The sequence below is a fragment of the Sesamum indicum genome, linkage group LG5 (genome assembly GCF_000512975.1).
Source record: "Sesamum indicum cultivar Zhongzhi No. 13 linkage group LG5, S_indicum_v1.0, whole genome shotgun sequence".
In the NCBI taxonomy this organism is placed as follows: Eukaryota; Viridiplantae; Streptophyta; class Magnoliopsida; order Lamiales; family Pedaliaceae; genus Sesamum; species Sesamum indicum.
The window spans coordinates 3,743,537-3,764,110 of record NC_026149.1 but is presented as its reverse complement, the minus strand read 5'-3'; the positions used below and the strand labels follow the sequence as shown (position 1 = coordinate 3,764,110).

Genomic DNA, 20,574 nt, shown 5'->3' with positions numbered 1-20,574 from the left:
TTGTTCTGTCTGTTAGATCGTGTATTAGATGCATGGAGGAAGAAGTATTTATAGAGAGAGGCCATTAATAGCAGTGAGAGATTAGAGCGGTAAAGGAAGAATTCAAGAAGGAAAATAGCGGCGTGGATTACAGAGAAGGTGAGTGGATTACGGAGAGAGTGGGCTGAGTGGAGAGTGGACCATGGCAACAAAAGGTTGGGCAGATCAAATTTTGGTCATGGCAAGAGGTGGTTGTAATTTACCTTAATTTAAAATCTATTATGATGGTAACCAGAGTCGAAAACCGTCTGGAGTGTTGAAGTAGGATTTGATAAGTGCAAGCACAAGGCAAAAAAGCATGGGGAAAGAAGAGGACCAAATTTTACGTTGAAAATTCTACTCTATTTTTTACTCTATGTAATATATACATATCACGTGCATAGATATGACATTATTTATGGGAAGAGTGAACACTATGATTGGTGGGGCCCCCTCCTTATTTGAGTTCACACCTGATAATCGTATCATCAAAAAGACATTGACTAGACTTGAGAGCATTCTCATTAAGTAGGTACGATCGCCAATAACTTGACTTTGATTTTACTTTGATTTTAAAATAAAAAATTATACACATCATATATGTATATAGAATGGAGCAGAAGATATAACAAGATTTGCTATAAAACAATCCAATCCGGGAAAAAAGAGCCAAATGATGCTCTCTATTTCACTTGTTTGTTTGTTCCAAATGTTTGACACTCTTTTTTCAGGATTTTGAACCAGACATGCACATGCTTCTAAATCTCCACTTCTTAACTTACTCTTTTTCGTACCATTTTTGGCAGTCCACATTCAGTGTGACATTCTGACTAATAAGTTATATTTGGATAGAATGGCTAATATTTAAACGAAAGATTTAAGAAAATAATTTCAAAGTATATAGTTCAAAATAATAATTGAAGGATATACAAAAGTGAGAAAAGACCCACACATTCGGTGTGCTTGAAACTTGGAATTGGTGTGAATATTCAATATTATACACCTCATTAAAAAAATTAATAAACTTCTATATGTGCATTACAAACAACATAATATAATAAATTATTATCAAAACATGGTGAGAGATGAGATAGCAGCAGCCAAGGGCATATTCCTATAAGTTACCAAATGAATACATCATTTATTGTGTGTTCATAATCATTAGGAGGCCTTTAGTACTATAATTTGAATAATAACTTTTCAAGTCATGACAGTAAATATTGACACTTGTATAGTAAAATAGTTATAAGAAACCATATCTCAAGAAACAGCTATTAGTTGAGTGTGCTAAGCTGAATATGAAATTTTAGTAACATCAGCAATTTGTTAGAAATCAAATTTGTATCTTTACATAAGAAAAGATGGCACAATCTAGGTGCTGTTTCACTACATTCAGCCACCAGTTAACGTTAAATTGGTGATGGTTTTAGAAGGAACTCATTCTAAAGGACATCTCACTCTTCATCATCACCGGCACCAGCACTGGCCCCATTTGCTTCTCCGTCACTCACCTGCATATCAGTCTCGTGATCGGCCTCTGGTTGCCTCTGCAATGGCTCCTCATCTTCATCTGATTCTGACCAAGCCCTTCTTCGTCGATTTGTATTTGAAGGTGCAGCCTTCATCAAGAAGAGATATGACAAGAAAAAGAGACAAGTCAATCAGATGGAATAGAAGGTAATTTAAAATGAAAAAGAGGTCTTGAAATTGGATCTTGTAATGGATTATGAACAAACCATGAACATGCACGACAAAAGGCAAAAGAATGAAGGATCATCCACTTAGCAGATGACAAGCATCTAATACCTCAAAATGGCTTATCTAAATGACATGAAGTGCTGGTTATACTCGAGGACAAAGTGGCAATTAGCTCTGTTTCTATGAAGGGCACATGGGAAAGGAGCAAGGTTTTCCGTGTCGGTGCAAGATAAAGAAGATGCCATGCTTAGGGAAGAGGTAGAAAAGATTGATAACGCCCTCACGAAAATTATATTACGCTTCTTTGACAATCATGGAGCTCTCTCTCTCTCTCTCTCACACACACACACAGGGGGAGAGAGAATTACTGCATCATCCTCGGCGTCAGAATCTTCCAGGCCAGTTGCTGCAAGAACATCTTGGGGAATGTCGCCGTCTTTATCTTCATTGTCATTTGCATCATTATACTGCTCCCTGTAGCCCATATTGGTGTCATCATACTCCATTTCCTCTTGATCATCCACTTCAGCTTCGGCTTCCTCCGATTCATAGCGTGATCTCTTATCCTTCTTCCTCCGCTTTCCCCCCCTTCTCCTCCTCTTTTCACTAGCCCCACCCTCCTCATCTTCAGTCTGGGGTTTGTCTTTCCGCTTTGAAGCAGAAGAGCTACTCTTCCATTGTTCCTAAAGAACATATAACAACTATTAACCCACAGGGGCAGTAGCAAATTCTTAAGTTCATTTTCTCAACTGAGAAAAATACTAGTTGATCATATCACAATTTAGACCTTGGTAGAAATCACTGTCAAAATAATTGATCTGATCAAAACATAACATCGTATCAATCATTAACCATTTAGATAACAACTGAAAAAATAATCAGGAAGTGGACAGTAAAATTCACAGAAATGAGGACTCATTCAGATTCGCTCTTCTACTTCCATGACCATTCTGGATAATATTCAATTGAGAAAATAATTGCAATCAACTTCAGACAAAACAGTTACCAAGAAAATTAATCAGAATAATAGTTCCATTTGTTAGTGTTCAATTTATATATTCACTCAGCAAGTGATGACGCTTTGTACAATGTAATAAATGGTAATATAAAAATATGAAAGAGAAAATTAAAAACGAAAGGAAAACAGAAATCAAAGATGGTCAGAATACCGAAGATGAATAATTCTAGCCCAATAGCACTCAACAATTCATTACCTTGATGCGCTCCAAATGTTTCTCTTGTTGCATAACTTGCTTTAACTCATCTTCTTGTTTCCTTTTCTCCATCTGCTTTTAAGTTATATATGAGTAAATGAAGAGGCAAAGAATTTACTACAGACAGTAAAAAGAGTACAACAGATACTCACCTGATATTTTCTCTGCTCTTCCGCCTTTCTGCGGGATTCGTCAGCCAACTCCATCTGACGCATAACTTCCAATCGTTGCATATTCTGTCTTTCTTCACGCTCAGCTAGCTCACAATGGACAGTTGCTGCTTCCAGCAAGTGCTTACAATATGCAACATGAGTTTCGATTTTCTTCTCATCAAAACCATGAAACTGAAGGTTTGAAGCTGCAGACAACAAGCTGAACAGACGAACAGCATTCTTGAGCTCTGCTACAGTAGCGCGCACCTACCACGTCCAGAAAGCAATCCATGTGAGAGAGAGAGAGGGAGAGTGAATAAAGCGAAAACATGTGAGACCCTAGTTAGTGCAAACCAAAAAACATGCAAAATCTTTCAGAAGAATATTGATATATTTGTTCTGTTGCTCCTAGTAAGATATACCAACAAGGCACACTCTGTAATGCGGCACTCATGCTTTAGATCCATTAAAAGGCTCAAGTTGCATACAAGGTGAACAGTTTATCTGATTTGAACCTAAGCAACAAGGATAACTCCGAGAAACTTTTCATAATTCTCATAGAGCGACTGGATGGCAAATGGAATTAAACATCTTCAGCAGCTATACTAATTCACTTCATATTACTTCCGGTGTCCAGTTGTTGACACAGGGAAGGACATTCTAGTTACCATGCTGCATAGTAGTCAGTGGCGCATGGCACACAATGGCGCCAAGGGCTCCTGGAGCCATGGCGCATGGCGCGGTGCGCGCCTTTTTGAAGGATGGAGCAAATATAAGAAATAATCTATATATTTATATAATTAGTATTATCTTGACTAGATTAATCTATAAGGAGTTAAATAAGACATATAAAATAATGTATGCTCTTAGCTTTGATAATGTGAATGTGGAAGTCTATCAGTCTACAATAAAATACTGTAATTAATCATCCCAAAAAGAAAACACTAATAGAACAACTAAAGCACTCAAAGATTAACAAAATCACATCAATTTCAATGATTTAGTCGGCAAAATTACAGCTTGTATTGCTGTACACCCCAAAAATTTACATTTCATAAATTTTAGAAAAAAAGTATACCGTAAATAAACAGTGAACAGCAGCGGCAGACTACTATAGAAGAGAAGAACTGAGAAGAAGATGCAATGGAAGAGGAAGAAGAGAGAACTGAATAAAGAAGAGTCAAGAATGAAAGTTACCCATGCATGGAAAGTACTTAATTTGTTGAAATTCCTTTTCTATTTATATTTATTTTTTTATTCACGGGCCTAGGCACCCAGCCAGAACCCAAGCCGCCCAGGCTGCCTTCGTCATGGCGTGCTTGGGCAGCGCCAAAAAGGCGTCCAGGCGCACGCTATGGCAACGCCATGACGAAGGCGCGCGCCGTATGGCACGAGGGCTGTGCCTCTCGCGCCATGCGCCATGGCGTGCCTTTTACTACACTGCCATGCTGATCCCAGAAAATCTCTCGAGTTAGATTTCCTTGACAAATAGGCTGGATAAGTGCCTTAGAAATTCACCACTTATTCAAATTACCAGTTCCTTGAAGAGATTAACTAGTTTCATCTGAAAATTTTGGGAAAATTGCAGCACCTTAATTTAGTTGCACAATGGAACAAACATGGTTTGTTGAAAATAAAAGCTAAATGACAATATTTTCTGATATCTCTTAAAATCATGAGTTAATAAACATCTGCCTTCCCATGATCTGACTTTCAGTAATTTTAAGCTATCAATTAATAAGAGAAAACACATGTAAATGACTGCTATGCATAAGGAGCACTAGGACATTTTCTTCCAGAATTGTTTTGAGGTAATGCATGGCCAGCCCACCCCCCAATCCAGGGGTGGGGGAATCAAACCTTCGGAAGTGCCTAGATGCAGTAGAGATCAAGATGGAAGTATCCAAGACATTCCCATCATGTCAAAACAGAAATAGCATAAGATAAAAGATGACTACCTCATCCACAGTCCTTTTTGTCTTTTGAAGTGTTGATGCTGAGAACTTCTGTAGAGTAACTCCAACATCAAACCTCAATGTGTAATTTGAAGGAGCCAAGTGGATAGCTCTCAGTAAAGTCTTTTTACAGTCTTGCCACTGTTCAGCTTCATAATGTGTCCGTGCTAAGTAGAGAAGCACTTGACTGTCGGTATTATGGTAGAACTTGCGCAAACAGTTTTGGTACTGCACAGATGAGCATGATGGTTTTAAAGGCCACAAGGTTAAGAAGGCTATTCGATCTCACAAAACTATTATGACCAGAATTGACTAACCATTTTCACAGCTAAAGCGAAATTCCCTTGAGCAAAGTGAACATGAGCCAGGTTGATCCACACATCTGGCATCTCGACGTCAGAACTTCCACTTGCAGCTTCTTGAACCTGCAGAATAGCCGAGATAAGATAATTAAAACAAGAATAGATCTTTATTCCCCTCATTATTGATTTAGAACAAGTGGCAACTCACCTGAGTAAAAAGATCCTTAGCTATATCAAATTGGCCTCTCTCTGCAAATACCATACCAGCACCATTTGCCGCATAGAGGTTGGCAGATTGCTGCAGCAGAACCTGGCAGGATGAAATCTATACATCACACAGGGAATTTGATTCTGGGCATATAAACTGAATTCTAGATCTACATCACAGTTATTTAAGGCACGCGAGGCGCAAGACCAGCGCCATTTTCAGAAAATCGCACTGGGCTTTGCGATGCGGCAAATAGGCGCGCCTTCTGCAAGCCCTGAAATAAAGGCTGGGCTTTTTCTAAAGTTTTAAAAAAATGAACAAAAAGATCAAAGAATATAGAGAAGAAAACAGCGTTTTGGTCGGGAGCCCTTCTGTGGTTTCTCTCTTCGCGTATCTCTCACACTGCATCTTCGACAGCGGGGGAAACAGCCCGGAACAGCAGCGGCAACAGTTTCAAGTTTGGTCCTTGCGGAAGAAAGGGAGTCGGAGTATAGATATTTTATGTTTGTTCGTTTTTATAATGATTATGTAGGATTTGATTAATGGTCTTGCATTTTTTGAACTCTTTTTTCATAAGACTAGTTGTTTTGCATATTTATTTTATGGTAAGATGATCAAAGCAATTTCTAGTGTTTATATTTAATTATTTGTGCGTTATTGATGTGAAAAGATAGTGACGTATGAATATATAATTTATTTCTATACTTATGCACCGTGCTTTAAAAAGCCGTGTGCTATGGCTCGAGACCCTTTTGCCGCGGTGCACTGTGCACCTTTAACCACTATGTCTAAATAACAAAAGAATTGCAAAGCAGAAAATGCCACTTAAGTAAATGCAAACTAGCCGACAGGATTTATGTGGTTTCAGCTTATCAGAAGGCAATTAAGCCACCAAACGCACATGGTTCCAAAATAGAAGTTTAATCGAAATGTCTAGGAAAGGGCATAAAGAAAAGAAAAATAAAACACTAGGTATTAAATAAAACATAAAGAAGGTAGCTATCATACTTTTGTATACAGTTCCTTGGCCTTCTCATAATGTGTAGCTTCCAACTTAGGAGCTCTTTTTTCGTTGCGATTTGCAGCAAAGTAGTTCCAATTACCCTGGCAGATACGACGGCAAGTACATAAGTTACAGAAATGGCTAGTTGACATTAATTATACAAACTCGGGAGTGCATAAACTCTATTATGCAGATCCATGAAAGAATGAAAAAGGATACTAAGTTCCCCACATTGCACACCATGAACGTATAAAAAGAGAGAACTCAGAGTACCTTTAACAAGCACCAAGTTTTGGGGATAATAAATTGCTGATATAATCATCACAAAAACGTAACTAGGAAAGCATCCTAAATTTAGTAACTTACCAGACAAACTGCTGCATAAGAATCTTTTTCATCAGTTGAGTCCTTCGCGGCCCGGAAAGTTTCTTTTGCCTTGACCCAGTCATCATTCTTAAGCTCCAAGTCACCAAGCATTAATAAACCATCAGCACACTTCTCGTCTACCTTTAGTGCATCACCAATCTGTCGCCAAAAACCTCACTTTAAAGAAGAATACAATAAAATTTACAAAGACCTGTGTAGAAGTCAAAGTAATGAAGAAAGACTTGCAAAGGAATATAACCAGTTCGAGGCTAATTTGAACATTGTTGCGAGCTTTTGCAATGGCAGCAAGCCTCAGATAAGCATCTGTGTAGTCTGGATACTGAAATCAATGACAAAGGTAAAAAGAAATGCGTCAACGATAACATATAGGGCAGAAAGAGTTGAAATCTCACTCCAGTGGGATCATAAAGAACCATTGGTTTCAACGTCTTGGAAACATGACAGTCTCCACAAAAAGCACTCATTCATAAAATATCATGGCAAGTAATATACATACAAAACCGCAGGACAAGTTATGAATCAGTGTAAGAGAATCTAGCAGTCACATATGAAAAGTGATGCATCAGAATGAGAAACTTCATTCTTTATCATGCCATGAGCCAACTATCAAACATCCTCAGCATCCAAAGCAAATCATTTTATCAGTTAAAATGCCTAGCGCAAAGTACTTATAAAGATGTTTCTACCTAAAGCAATTAGAGTTTAATGGGATATAAAATTTGTAAACAAATTAACTACACTGGTTTTTGAGATATAATACAGTTCATAGATATGATTCCACATCAAGACGCCATGCAAAGCTGTGACTCAGAAATCAAAATTAGTAAAATAACAATGAGAGTATTAGTAGCTCCATCCAGAATTAGTCACTTACTATTCCAGTCCATTTTTTTTGGTTCAAACTCCCATATGTGCATTATAATTTAGATTAGAGGATGTTATATCAGAAATCTAAGATGGTAAAGTGAACACACATTACGGAATTGATCATTCAGCATCCTGTTAAATGCCCCAATCAACTGAAAGATAACTGTTATCCCAGCATTCATGTAATGCCATAAACAGGTGAGAAAATCACAATTAGAACACAGCTACTTATGTTGAATTAAAAGCTAAGTTCCAGCCAATTGAAATCAATTTTCAGCCAAATATCCATCAGTGACTACAGTCACCAGAAAGACATTAATACCTTAAATAAGATCAGGCGGTATAAGATATTGGCTGATTCAGTCTGATGCATGTGCTCCAAGACTCGTGCTAAATTAAATAATGTTGAAACTTTATTCCATGGAAGTTCCACTGATAAACCCTGTTCCTCAAGCCGATGAAATAACTGTAGGTCCTTGTATTGATGGATGCTTGAGCTAGCATCAACTGGATACTGTGCGCTATTTATTAAATTAACCCTGCGATTTTGACTTTGTCGCACTTCATGACCTGGAGTTTCTCCTTCAGCATTTGTTTGTGCCATGTGAAGAATGGATTCTTCTTCAGCACCAAAAAGGTTGCACCATATGCCCTCTCCCAGAGCTTCTTTAAACATCTCCCCAGCAAGCTGGAATCAAAAGTCATTGCAGCCACCCAAAAGCAATTTAATTTAGCATTGCAACTGCCAAAGCGTATCAGACTGAAGGAGTACATCAAGGACACGTACGTACCTCAAACTCTCCCCTTTCAAAATGGAGGGCACCAATATTGTTAAGCAGATCTAGAGGTACTTCCTCATTCCCTCTTTTCAGCAGATTACGTGCCTGTACAAAATTACAGAATTCAGTGATGTGTGGAGTTGTATGAGTAAATAGTCCACACTAGTCACAGCAAGAAAATTGTATAGTTTCACAAACTTAGTTGAGCCATCATCTGGTACTTAATTTTTTATATGTTGACATGACAAGCAAGACAACATTTTACTCTTGTCACAGCCTTATATATGGAAAAAATCTCTGCTATCAATTAGCTTGCTCATTTCTGAAATAAAATATCAAATTACTCCAGAATTAGAAATGGATATGATGAAGTATGAAACAAGGGAACTATATAAAACAAGCACCAAGAAATGAGATGTTTGAGTATTCTGTAAAAGAAGACAACAGTAAGTATACTCCTTTTACTAAACCTTCCCCACCCACCTATGCATATATATATAGCAGGGAGAAAGGCTGGTAATAAGCCTAGAGAATAGTGTTTCCCACAGTTACTACTATATAGAGCTTTCCTCTGATAGGAAACACTATTCTCTAGTCTTATTGCCAGCCTCGAAAGTAAAGCTTCGAAAAGCTTCCTTGTCCAAATAAGAGGAACAAGGAGAGTGATCCATTATTGGACGGGGTCCTCTTGCTATTAGAAAGACGGTGACTATCACTATGTGGACAAAGGCCCTCTTCATGTTTATGATACAAGAGATAGAATCAGAAACGAAGAAACTTCACATTGTGATGATGAGAAAGAAGTTTAGATGATTATAGAAAACATTCATTGCTTTTGTCTGTATTAAACTAGATTTTTGGATATTAGTTTCAAACAGAGAACCAGTCTAGGTTCACCTTTTCTCTGTGTCCAAATAGGTGTTTTATATGATTTCTTTGTTCTTTAGTTTCATTTTCCAGGTATTTTCCACAAGAAAAGAGAACATGAGAAGCTAATCCTCATAATTGCAATACTTTTGAATACTTTGTTGGATGAATTCTTATGTGGTGAAATAGACCAACTGCATATTTGCAGTTTACTAAACATAAAAAATGGAATGGGAAACAACTGCTGTACTTGAGAACCCTAAGGCTGAGAAGGAAGGGGAAGTGGAGGAGGGACTAGCAGGTTTTGCTTTATATAGGGAAAGTGTAATCCTTGTTCCTTCAAGTCTTGGGTATGGTTCAGATGCAAGAGAACTATATAAGTTATCCCTTGTAGTACAATGAAAAAAAAGTGGGATGGAAGGACTAATTAGTAGTTTTACCAATTAATCCTTTCTCTTCTGTTTGTTTGCTTGATAACTTGAATTTCTATAGAAACAAACTTTTAAAATTAATCATAGTAAAGTGATAAATTAAATTTGAGAACTCTTCAGGAATAATAAGCAAAAAACAAAAACAAAAATGCAATATTTTTTTATATGCCACATCTAATATATTACTAGAGGTATCTTTATCTATTCTACCCCATGTCTTGAAATCAAAGAAAAACTAACAAAATACTCCAAGACATAGGATACCCAGGTCATTCTAATTGGAGTAAATTACTGACAGTGTGGCAGCATTATGCTGGCACAATTTTTTCTTTTTCTTGACATATATGATGGCATAACTACGAGAATAAACACTAATTTAGTAGGACAAGGGAGATAGATAAGCAGCAGATAAATAGAATAGAATAGAGTTGAAAGGATTTCATGCGTATGGATAATATGATAAATAAAAATCAAAATAAGGAATCCTTTGTCTTGTTAGTTTTCCCAACCTTCCAAGAAAAATCAAAATTGGGTTCTGGAGGAATATCACCTACATCCTTCTGCTCCATCTTTTCTTTCAAACCAAACACAATTTTTTTCCTTCTACATCCCTGATATTTCCATTTCTCTTAAATATTCACTTTTTGCCCCAAACAATCAAGCTCTAATGTTGGAAAGCACTTACAGTTTTATAGGCATCTAAAGCAGCACCAATGTCTGTTGAAATTAGCAAGTCACCAAGGTCCAGAAATGCCTGCAAAGATGTGGCAGCATATATAAAAGTCAAAAGCAAGAAAGAAATTGTCTGATAGCATGTCATTGCTGGAGACCTCAAGAAGACGTCATATTTGACTTGATAAGTTAAGCACAGCAAAGAGCCCATATAGAGGGAATTTCGTCTTTGGTTAATATACATTATTGTATTCGCTAAAGTTTGATCCATTTTGAAAAGTGAAAGCTTCTGGTTTAATATCCTAGAAGAGTCTCGGAGACTGAGTTCTGCACAGGATGGCATACATGCAGTGATTCATGATTACAGCCCATGGGCCCAGTCGACTTCCCTTTTGAGTTCCTAGAGGGCAAACTTCGAAGGCCAGGTTCCATTCCAAATATTCAAATTTCAAAATATAAGTTTGAGATGAAGATAACTCTATGATGCAGTATCTAGCCTGATCAGCATGTTCTTGCGGCTGCTAGTATGAGTGGAACGCAGAAATACAACTTAGCCAAAACTAGGGTGGAAGCTTGACTCACTAATCTATTCTTGCACCTTACATCAAGTAGGAGTTGAACATCTAGGGCCTGATATTAAAAAGCATCCCTGCATGTGGTCTGAAAAACATTACAGAGAAGTGCATTCTTCACAAGATATGTGAGATTCATTACAGCAAAAATGCGTACGCTCCCAGTCCATCAGGCAAACATATGGCAATATATGTTTTTTTTTTTTCATAGAAATATATCAACACCCAGTCAAAGGAAAAATGGGTTCAGTGAAAGACTGCAGTTTTTAGTGTTATGACCTTTAACTTTATGGAATTGGTGTGAACCCTCACTGTGACTTTCTGAACTTGATGCCTGAGTAGTGCTATCAATTAAGCTTAAGTATTGTAATTTGCAAAAGTTATTACTTTGGGAGATTGTTGCATAAATGATGTCTGCCTCACCCTTTACGCAATGATACCCACAATACAAGCTATAACAAAACAAACAGAATGGGAAAAAACTGCAACAACAGGGTCACCTGAGGATCTCGAGGATCAATTTTGGTGGCTTTTTTAAATAGTTCTTGGGCCTTCTCATTCTGCTCAAGCTGAACATAAATGTGTCCAAGAGCCTATGTCAAAAGAAATGAAGGTTAGGTCTTTAACAAACTATGGGATACAGTGTACAATAACTTTTCACCCACTTTCAATGTATCACAATTTTCTGGCAGAACCTCCAAGACTTTTTCAAAATTGGTCAAGGCACTTCGTAGATCTCCTAGTTTGAGTTGGACCTGACCCAAACCTGTTTCAAGCAAGCACAAGTGTTCAATCAACAATTGCTCTGAAAAAGATATACCAGAAATTAAAAAACAAATAGCAATTTCAAGAAGCAAACATGATACAATTTCAATATGGAATCATCCACTAGATCATGGGCAATTAACCATTCAACTAGGTCTTGCAGAAACTCATCAATGGTTCACCTTAACTTATTTTAGAATGACAGAACAACATATATGAGCGAGGTTAGGCACCACTACAATGTACATATCATCAGTCATCCTTTTTAACCCCAAGAAAGAGTTACCCATTCAGAATGGCAAGATAAGACGACAGAGGGATGCAAAGTGTACAAGGGCAGAGAAGCACACATCAAAGTTGCAGCAAATTCGGTTACTTGTTTGTGTCTTTCCTCAGAAGATATTATATGTATTTGCACAAAGCACATAATAGTACCGTGTAAAATGTAGTCAAATATCTGGGGTTCTTAAGTTGAATCGCCTCACTGCATCTTGTGAGGTATGACAAGGTAGCTTCCATGTAAATTATTTCTCCAGTTGATAGAAATATAAAATTGAGCTAGAAAGCCATTCAGTCTACTTTAGAAATCCTAACACCTACTCAGCTTGATTTAGTCATTTTCTTTAACACTCTTCTTTCTTATTAATTTACTTTCACTTAAACAAATTGTTATCCATAGCAGCAAATGGTTCTCAAGCTTTCTAATATTCATGCAATAGCTTCTTTTTGTATTCAAATAAACTTGAGTTATAAAGTGGTGTACTTGCTTGAAGTAATTAGAAAAGAATGATTTCATGAGAAACTTCTTATTTCCAATTTAAATACTTGACCCAACTGTAATCGGTGACCAATGTTTCATCCCTACGACAATGACATGTGATCAACATTTTCTGCCTGATAGTCAGCTATGTAGAATAGAATATAGGACAGAATATTTGACATACCATAATAAGGTAATACAAATTCGTGTGGGTTATTGCTTTCTTTTACAGATGCCATATAGTACATTCCCGCCTTTTCATAGTCCCCCTGAAATGAAGCAAATACATAAAATAGGAACAAATAAAAATGAAGAAATAACAGTTACAAGCATGATAAAATGGATTAGTTGAGATGGCTCATTTAATTGCCAATATGAGAAATCATAAGTCTATAGAAGAAACAAGGGGAGATAAGTATTGACAACTCCAGAATTTTTTACCAAAGAAATATTTGAAAATCAAGCACAGAATTATATACAGACAAACATTGCTGATGTCAACAACCTTGCTGTGGTAAGATCGAGCTAGATTGTAGTAAGAATGTGCCTTTGTTGGGCCATGCATAGTTACAGCAAGTGCAGTTTCAGTCAGTTGCTCAACTAGGAAATGTTGACCAGTGAAGAAGAAATGATTGGCAAGATAATTTAGCGGCATTGCACAATAAGGATAAATCTCGAAAGCTTTATGCATCTTTTCCATCCCACCCTGAATAAAAGCAGCTGCACAAATTTGGCATGAGATATGAAGTAAGATATCCATAAAACAGGGTGAAGACAAAAGGGAAAACTCATAATAGTTGTTCATGAGTAAGCTTAGAACCGAGTTTCTCCCCCAAAACAGCAAAATTAGAGGAGGAATTGAAACAATCAACTCAGGCCCATGGCCTGACAGGTTGTATCTTATTGTTATGAATCTGAATGCCAGAAATGGGCAAGATACTTTCTCCGAAGGTTTGATATATCATCTAAAAGAAATGAATCTATACATGAACAATTTGATAAAGAATGTCATTATTACATGCAGAGAGATTTGTATATATAATACTACAAACAGATCATATGTACATTATTGCATAATTATGTTGGGATAACATATTATACAAATAGAAAAGACCGAGAAGAAATCAATGCCTGAGGGATGAAAGAAAGAGAGAAAGGTGGTCAAATAAGATATAGTGTGGACAGCTGAATTGTGTTGCAAGTTTTTGGTCTTACATTTCCATAAAAAAGAACCAGAAAACATGGAAAACTTGGTTTTCAGATTCGGAAATTATAGGGGCAATAGTCCTACTTTTAAGGAATCTGAATCCTATCCAAAGATTCAAGAAATTGAAACAAATACAAAATATCAATGCTGTGCCGCAAGAAATTTTGCAATTCCAGTGATCCAATAATCATCTAGTCAGAGCAATTATAATTTGTGAACTTATTTGCATCTTCACATCTTGTGCTGGCAATAACTCATATATACATAAGCGAAAATAACCTTCATTAGTTTGCAAATCTGAAATTCCAAGTGCCACAAGTGCTTCAACATTCTCTGGATCTAACTGCAGTCAAGAAGTTGTACAAATGCAAATCATAAGCTTCATCAAGTCAAGAAAAATCTGAAGCAGCAGATAAGCTTAATTGATGAATGGGCTCATGTTCAGTGATAACTTGCCTGTAGAACACGATGAAATGCTTGCTTTGCCTTTTCAAAACGACCCAATTTATAGTAGCAGAGAGCTACTCCAACTCTTACAGAAGGAGCCAAAGGATACACTTGCAAGGCTCTCTAACAAAAACCATATAACCAAGGAAATCGAAAACATAAATAGTCCCAAAAAGTTGGTTAATATCTTGCTTCAAATGGTATAAAGGAAATTAAATGAACCTTGTATAACTCCAGCGCATCAGAATATCGTCCACGGCTAAAGTGAACACATGCCTGCACACAATAGAAAATAGTTAAGTGCTATAAGAGCCAGATTAATTCAATGCAGACAATTAGTCAACCCTGTGTACTATAGAATACGCATTCACATCCAATTCTGAGACATAAGATGAATGTGGCCTTAAAAGATCTATCGAGACTAGACAAATCTAATTGTAAGGCCTGGGTCCACTAATGCAGATGGAAATGAGAGCTTTAAAGATAGAAGCACTTGGGGATGTAAGAGGCCTCATATCATGTTCCGCAGGATCCAAAGGAAAGGTGTAAGAATAGGACTGATGAGGAACCCTTCTTGACTCGTATTTCTAACAATTTTATAGCAGGAATAAAGAATTGACTCGAAGAAACTGAAACTTTCCTACATGGATAAAAGAAATTTATTATCAGGTGCACTGGGTAAGCAAACAACATTCTCTTTGAACCCTTCCTCATGTTCCTCATATGAAACAACAAATAAGCAATGAATATATTTCAGCAAAGTGGAGTTCAACTCAGCTCCCACCTGCTGTAACATAGCACATATCCTAAGAAAATAAAGGAAAAGAAAGAATCGAAGCAATGTGAATTTGATACAAAACTTGTTGTCCAAAACATACTTTACCACAAAAGTGTAGGCCATAACACTATTGCAACCATTAAAAGAGAACTCAAGTTCATCGATATAAAGCATTCTAATGCATGAGTATCTACTTTCAAACGTCATCATCACAAAATCAGGAAGCGAAGATTCTATGCAATGACAGTATCTAAAAATAGAAGTCACTAATCAAGGGTGCAAGAAGTGCAAACGGTCACAAGCCAATTTTCCAAATAATCAAAGACAACTATGGATCTACTAATCATGAGATAATTCTTTAAAAATGTATAAAAGTTCAAATACCTGACCGAGAAGAGCAGGAACATTATCACGATCTCCATCTAATACAATCTTGAAGGCATTAAATGCCTGTTCAACATCACCCTTGGCAAGTAACAGCTGCCCTGGAAGTGCATAAAACACCCAAATGTGAAGACCAAACAAACGATAAACTTGTGAAGAAGTAGAACTGGAGCAATCCAAAAGGCCACGGCAACAAATTACCAAGAATTCAACATAATAATAAATGGAAAAAGAACTGCCACAAGTGCAAAGTTAACTAGGCAAGAAACCACTTTACTTCACTTGTAACCATGTAAGTAGTCTTCAAAATTTTGCACAACGATTTAATATTGGTATGAAAACATCAAATTTTGCCTCCCCATTGACAGGTTTCTAGTTAACTGTCCATTGCAAGACCTCATTCATCACTCTTCATGCAGGTATGAAGTGGTGAGTAAATTATACAGAAGATAATAATTGAGCAAGCCACATATTAAATTGGTCAGGACAATATGCCTCGGTTAAAATATATACAATTTAATAAGTACAAAAGATCAAAGAAGAAGGTCCTTGAACACTGAATCTATCATGATGATCCTTATGAATAACAAATATCAAGAATAAAAATATAACATTTTCCCTTCTCAGACTGAATTTGTTCTTCATCTTCTTCAGAACAGCACATTGATCAGCTCCTACACTTTATTTATGCAGGGTATAGGACCTAACTTCTCTTATTAGCATAAATTTGACTTTTTGGCACCTTATGCACTGGTCTGGAAGAGCTTATAACTTCTTTTGACTCAACTTCTTTCTCTGGAATAAAGTATGTCATGCCTCTGCTCAAATTAGAAATTTTCTTGGTTCAAGTTTGACCTCTGATTAGGCATTAAGGTGTAAAGACTACCTATTGGAGAAAAGGGGCTGATCTCAATAACAAAACTGTCAGATATACATCACTATTACAACTCTGAAAGCAAGAAAATTTCCAGGATCACAGCCACAACAGTTAGCAGCAAGTGTTTATTACCTTTCCCAATCCAGGTTGAAGGCTCGTGCATATCAATTCTTGATGCCTTATTATAGTACTTTGTGGCCTGTATAAAGTAGTCTTCTTTTTCTCTTTGTTTAGTCTCAATTTTCCCAAGGTAGCTATAATATGCGCCCAAAGCATTTAGAATGGCAATCCTTTCGTATCTTACATCTGCGTAATATTCATCAATTTCTGCAAACATTGAGATTTGATCATTAACGGAATTCATCAAAGATCTAATAATAAACACTCAACTTAACCGAAATATATAATGCAGTTTGTTTATTTCATCCAAAAGGAATTTCAGATCTTCAAACCTGGACTGGATCCTTCTTCTAATATCTGTCTAAATTGTTCAATTTTTCCTTGTTTGAAGTACTCCCTCTGCATCCAGAAAAGGGATTCATAAAAATCTGGAAGAAACAAGACTCAGCATGCACCTGTGTCAACTGACATGCACATCCTTGAAATACAGTACTAACACCTTGCACAGAAAAACAAACCAACACCTCCAAAAACTTTAGCTTCCCAGACACTTATTACCAGCATACAGACAACATGACAGCCTTCGATTAATAATAAGCAAAATTGCAAATGAATTATAAGACATCAGAAACAGTAAAGTAAAATAAACAGAATAAGATCAATAGAACACAGGCATGCATATATTCCTTCCATTATTCTTCAAAAAGCAAGAACATCAAATGTATTTTATGTTTTTCCCTTTGGTTTCTTACATAAAAGGATGTATCCAAAAACTCTCACAACCACTTCTATGATGATAAATTCACTGAAATAACCCAAAAAGTTCGACTCAAAAACCAAGTTTCATCACAGACATACACATTTCCGAAAACAGACACCCTTAGCGTTTTCAAGTGAAATTCTTTTCAAGCACATATTCATGTAGACACGCCACTCAAAATTTATCCCGAACACCATACCTTTATCAAAATACATTCACCTGAACAAAACTTAGTGAATGAGACACAAAATCTATGTATCTAACATAAAAAAGATTTACCTTCAAACTCACATACAAAGTGATAAACCCCTGAGCAAACACAAAATTCAGTTCCACTTTCCAAAAATTTAAAACACACACACACACACACAAAAAGAATTCAACTCCAAAAACTCGATTTATAACCTAGCCTCATCATTGAATCTTTGAAAGGCGTCAAAAAACATCAAGTTCTTCACATGCATGTTCGTGTTTATGCACATTCACAAAAACAACATTCGACGCCGAAAAAAGAAAAAAAAGGAAAATGGGGGCTTATAAGCATACGGCGATGATGAGCCAGAGATCCAATGGAGCTTGCTCAGCCTTTAGAATGTCGAGAATGTCGGTGGCATCCCGGGGAAGTTGATCAAGCGCCACCCTCACCTCCTCCTCTGAATTCTGCACCGGTATGTATACACATGCCATACCTCAATCAATCAATTGACCCCAAATCGCTGAACCCTATTTCAAGCTCTCAATCAATCGACGAAACCCTAGTACTCTTCCAATTTGGAGAATTAAGCACGTTGTGACTTGTGAGGAAGTTGTGAAAGCTGTGTGTATACTGTATACTACTGTGATTGGGTTTTGTAGATTGCAGGATATTTATAGGGTGATTTACCAAAAAAGATTCGGGGGGAAATTGTAAATATGATACAATTGAGGGGGGACTGATGGGCAGAGCGGATAAATTTTGGGGTTGCTTTGTGAATATTTTGTTTTCTTTACACGTGGGAGGAGAACCGAAACGCAAAGGAGATTGGAAGGTAATAAATGACTGAATTCAAATATTTTCGTACTTATTAAGGTTAAAAATCTAGCCATGTTTCCTAATTGTTATGAGATTGAGAAATCTTAATTCAAATTGAATTTAATTTGATTTAAATTAATTATATGATAAGTTTAATGTACTAGTCATATAATTAATATATAATTTAAATAAAATAATTAATGATATGACAAGTGTATCATATTGGTTCTGTAATCAATTTGGTTTTTAATTAAACTTAATTTGTGTAATAATATTTTAGGATAATGACCATTTAGATTAAGTCTTGATTGTCTTCGTTGACACGTCGGGATACGATTGCGTATTAACTTATTTACTTTTTTTTTAATTTGTTTACTTATTACTAATTTATTTTGGATATAATGCTCGATTGTTACAATGACATTTTTACTAACAAATACCCTGCAGTTGACAAGAGTGTCAATTTATGATTTTGGCACCATAAAAGTCATAAAAGGTGTCAGGTGCATTAATTGCACTAGGTTATTGAGTAATTTTGGAGAACATTAGGGGCATATTCGATAATGCAACACAAGGTTTCAAGACAACACATGGGTTTAGCAGGATTGCAATCACAACCCTTTTGGGCTGATTAAAATCAGTAGTAAATCAAATATTGTATCAGCTAGCCCCGTGAATCGCAGATTGGTCCAAAAATAAGTAAATAGACTGGAGTAATTGGGATATTTGGGACCCTTAGGACATGTTTACCCATTCATGATGGGAAATTTGTTGCGGGATTGACTTTGGATATATTCTAAGATTGCAACATTCAGATTCAACACTCCATTGTTTACTATTAATGACTCATTCCCAACCGTTTATTGAATACCATGTTCACTATAACACATTGGATTAACTATTGGAAGGTGAAATTCCATTTTTGGGCCCTTAATAATGGTAAATTGTCTTGTCATATAGGTTCTCTCTTTTCACATTTTACATTTTTAAACGAGGGGCAATATAGACAAGAAATTAATAATGGCAAATTGTCTTGTCATATAGGTTCTCTCTTTTCACATTTCACATTTTTAAACGAGGGGCAATATAGACAAGAAATCTGGAGAATTGTGATCCTGAAAAGTGGGATGGCAATCCAGGCTTCCAGAGCGGGACCAATTAGCAGCGCACAACCGGGGAGGATACCGGGCTTCCGCTTTTTTTTCACGGGCCTACCATTCTATAAAGAAATGACCTACTATTCAGGAATAGCACTGATATTTGGTTTTTCAAAGATTGTAACATGGACTTATAGTTAGCAAATATAGAAAAAGTATGAATTGGGAATTGTTTTCTTAGTCTTTCTTCTACTTTTTTTTTTTTGGCACGCTTGGGCATCCACCAAGATTAGATGCTGAAATCTTTGTAAAAGTTTTATAGCCTAACATCGCACAAGATTGAGTGCGCCTCTATTATTAGTAAAAAGAATGAGAATAAAAAAATATTTTTTTAATTTACCAAATTTAATTGCTGACATTAAATTTTTTAGATGAATTACTAATTAAAGCCCAACAAATGGCTTATAATTGAGTCCCAATTCAAAATTTAAATCAAATTTAGGTTTTATAGTTTTCCAGATTGATAAATTCTCAATAATCACATCTTAGATTTGGGCCTTTTAATTTATTTTGTTCTAATGAATTGATCAAAGATAAATTACAAAAGAATTCTTGTAGAAATATTATTTTAAATATTTTTGTGCATAACAATCAGAGTCAAATAAACCCGATAAAAAACAAACAATAAAGCAAAATAAATAAAAACGGGAGCTATTATGCATGTCAGGTAGAAAATTATTTGCATTATATGACACATCAATATTCAGAGATTATTTTATTGTAACTTTAGAAATTATTAGTTATAAATAATTGATTTTAAATAAAATAAAAAAATTAAAATAAACTAATTACTAAATCATAGTTAGCTTAGAAGCCAATGGTTTTTATGGGCATATGATATTCTCCCATAAAAAAGAAGGATTAAATTTGTCTTTCAGCATTGTAATCCTAATATCAAACAATCCAACAAAATATTTGATTGATATAAGATAGAGAATATCGCACACATCAAATACTTCAACCAAACAATTAATTGTATACCATGAATATGTAATATTGAATAATATATCCATCTAAGATCATCGGTCATCAGGTAGCATCGAATTCTCTGTGTGGAATGTAGTAGTTAGGATCTCCCATTAGTTGAAGGCAACAACTTTCAATTTACACTGAAACGATTTAGATAGTTTTCATGGAATTGACGTGAGAGGATAGGATAACTATATTTATGGGAGCGAACTC

The 20,574-nt window shown here is 36.0% G+C and overlaps 1 protein-coding gene across 1 annotated transcript; it reads right to left on the bottom strand.

The window, feature by feature from the left end:
• LOC105161913 (protein CTR9 homolog) lies at window positions 1,224–18,077 on the bottom strand. Its single transcript, XM_011079769.2, has 24 exons — window positions 17,770–18,077; window positions 16,796–16,862; window positions 16,476–16,670; window positions 15,467–15,567; window positions 14,527–14,580; window positions 14,314–14,427; window positions 14,137–14,200; window positions 13,156–13,370; window positions 12,835–12,919; window positions 11,791–11,891; window positions 11,626–11,718; window positions 10,567–10,635; window positions 8,596–8,688; window positions 8,127–8,492; window positions 7,176–7,256; window positions 6,917–7,075; window positions 6,556–6,651; window positions 5,548–5,649; window positions 5,355–5,462; window positions 5,041–5,265; window positions 3,083–3,349; window positions 2,931–3,002; window positions 2,085–2,399; window positions 1,224–1,637 (listed from the first exon to the last, which is right to left on the bottom strand). Exons 1-24 carry the CDS (start codon window positions 17,908–17,910, stop codon window positions 1,473–1,475), a joined length of 3,348 nt encoding a protein of 1,115 aa, XP_011078071.1. The 5' UTR covers window positions 17,911–18,077; the 3' UTR covers window positions 1,224–1,472.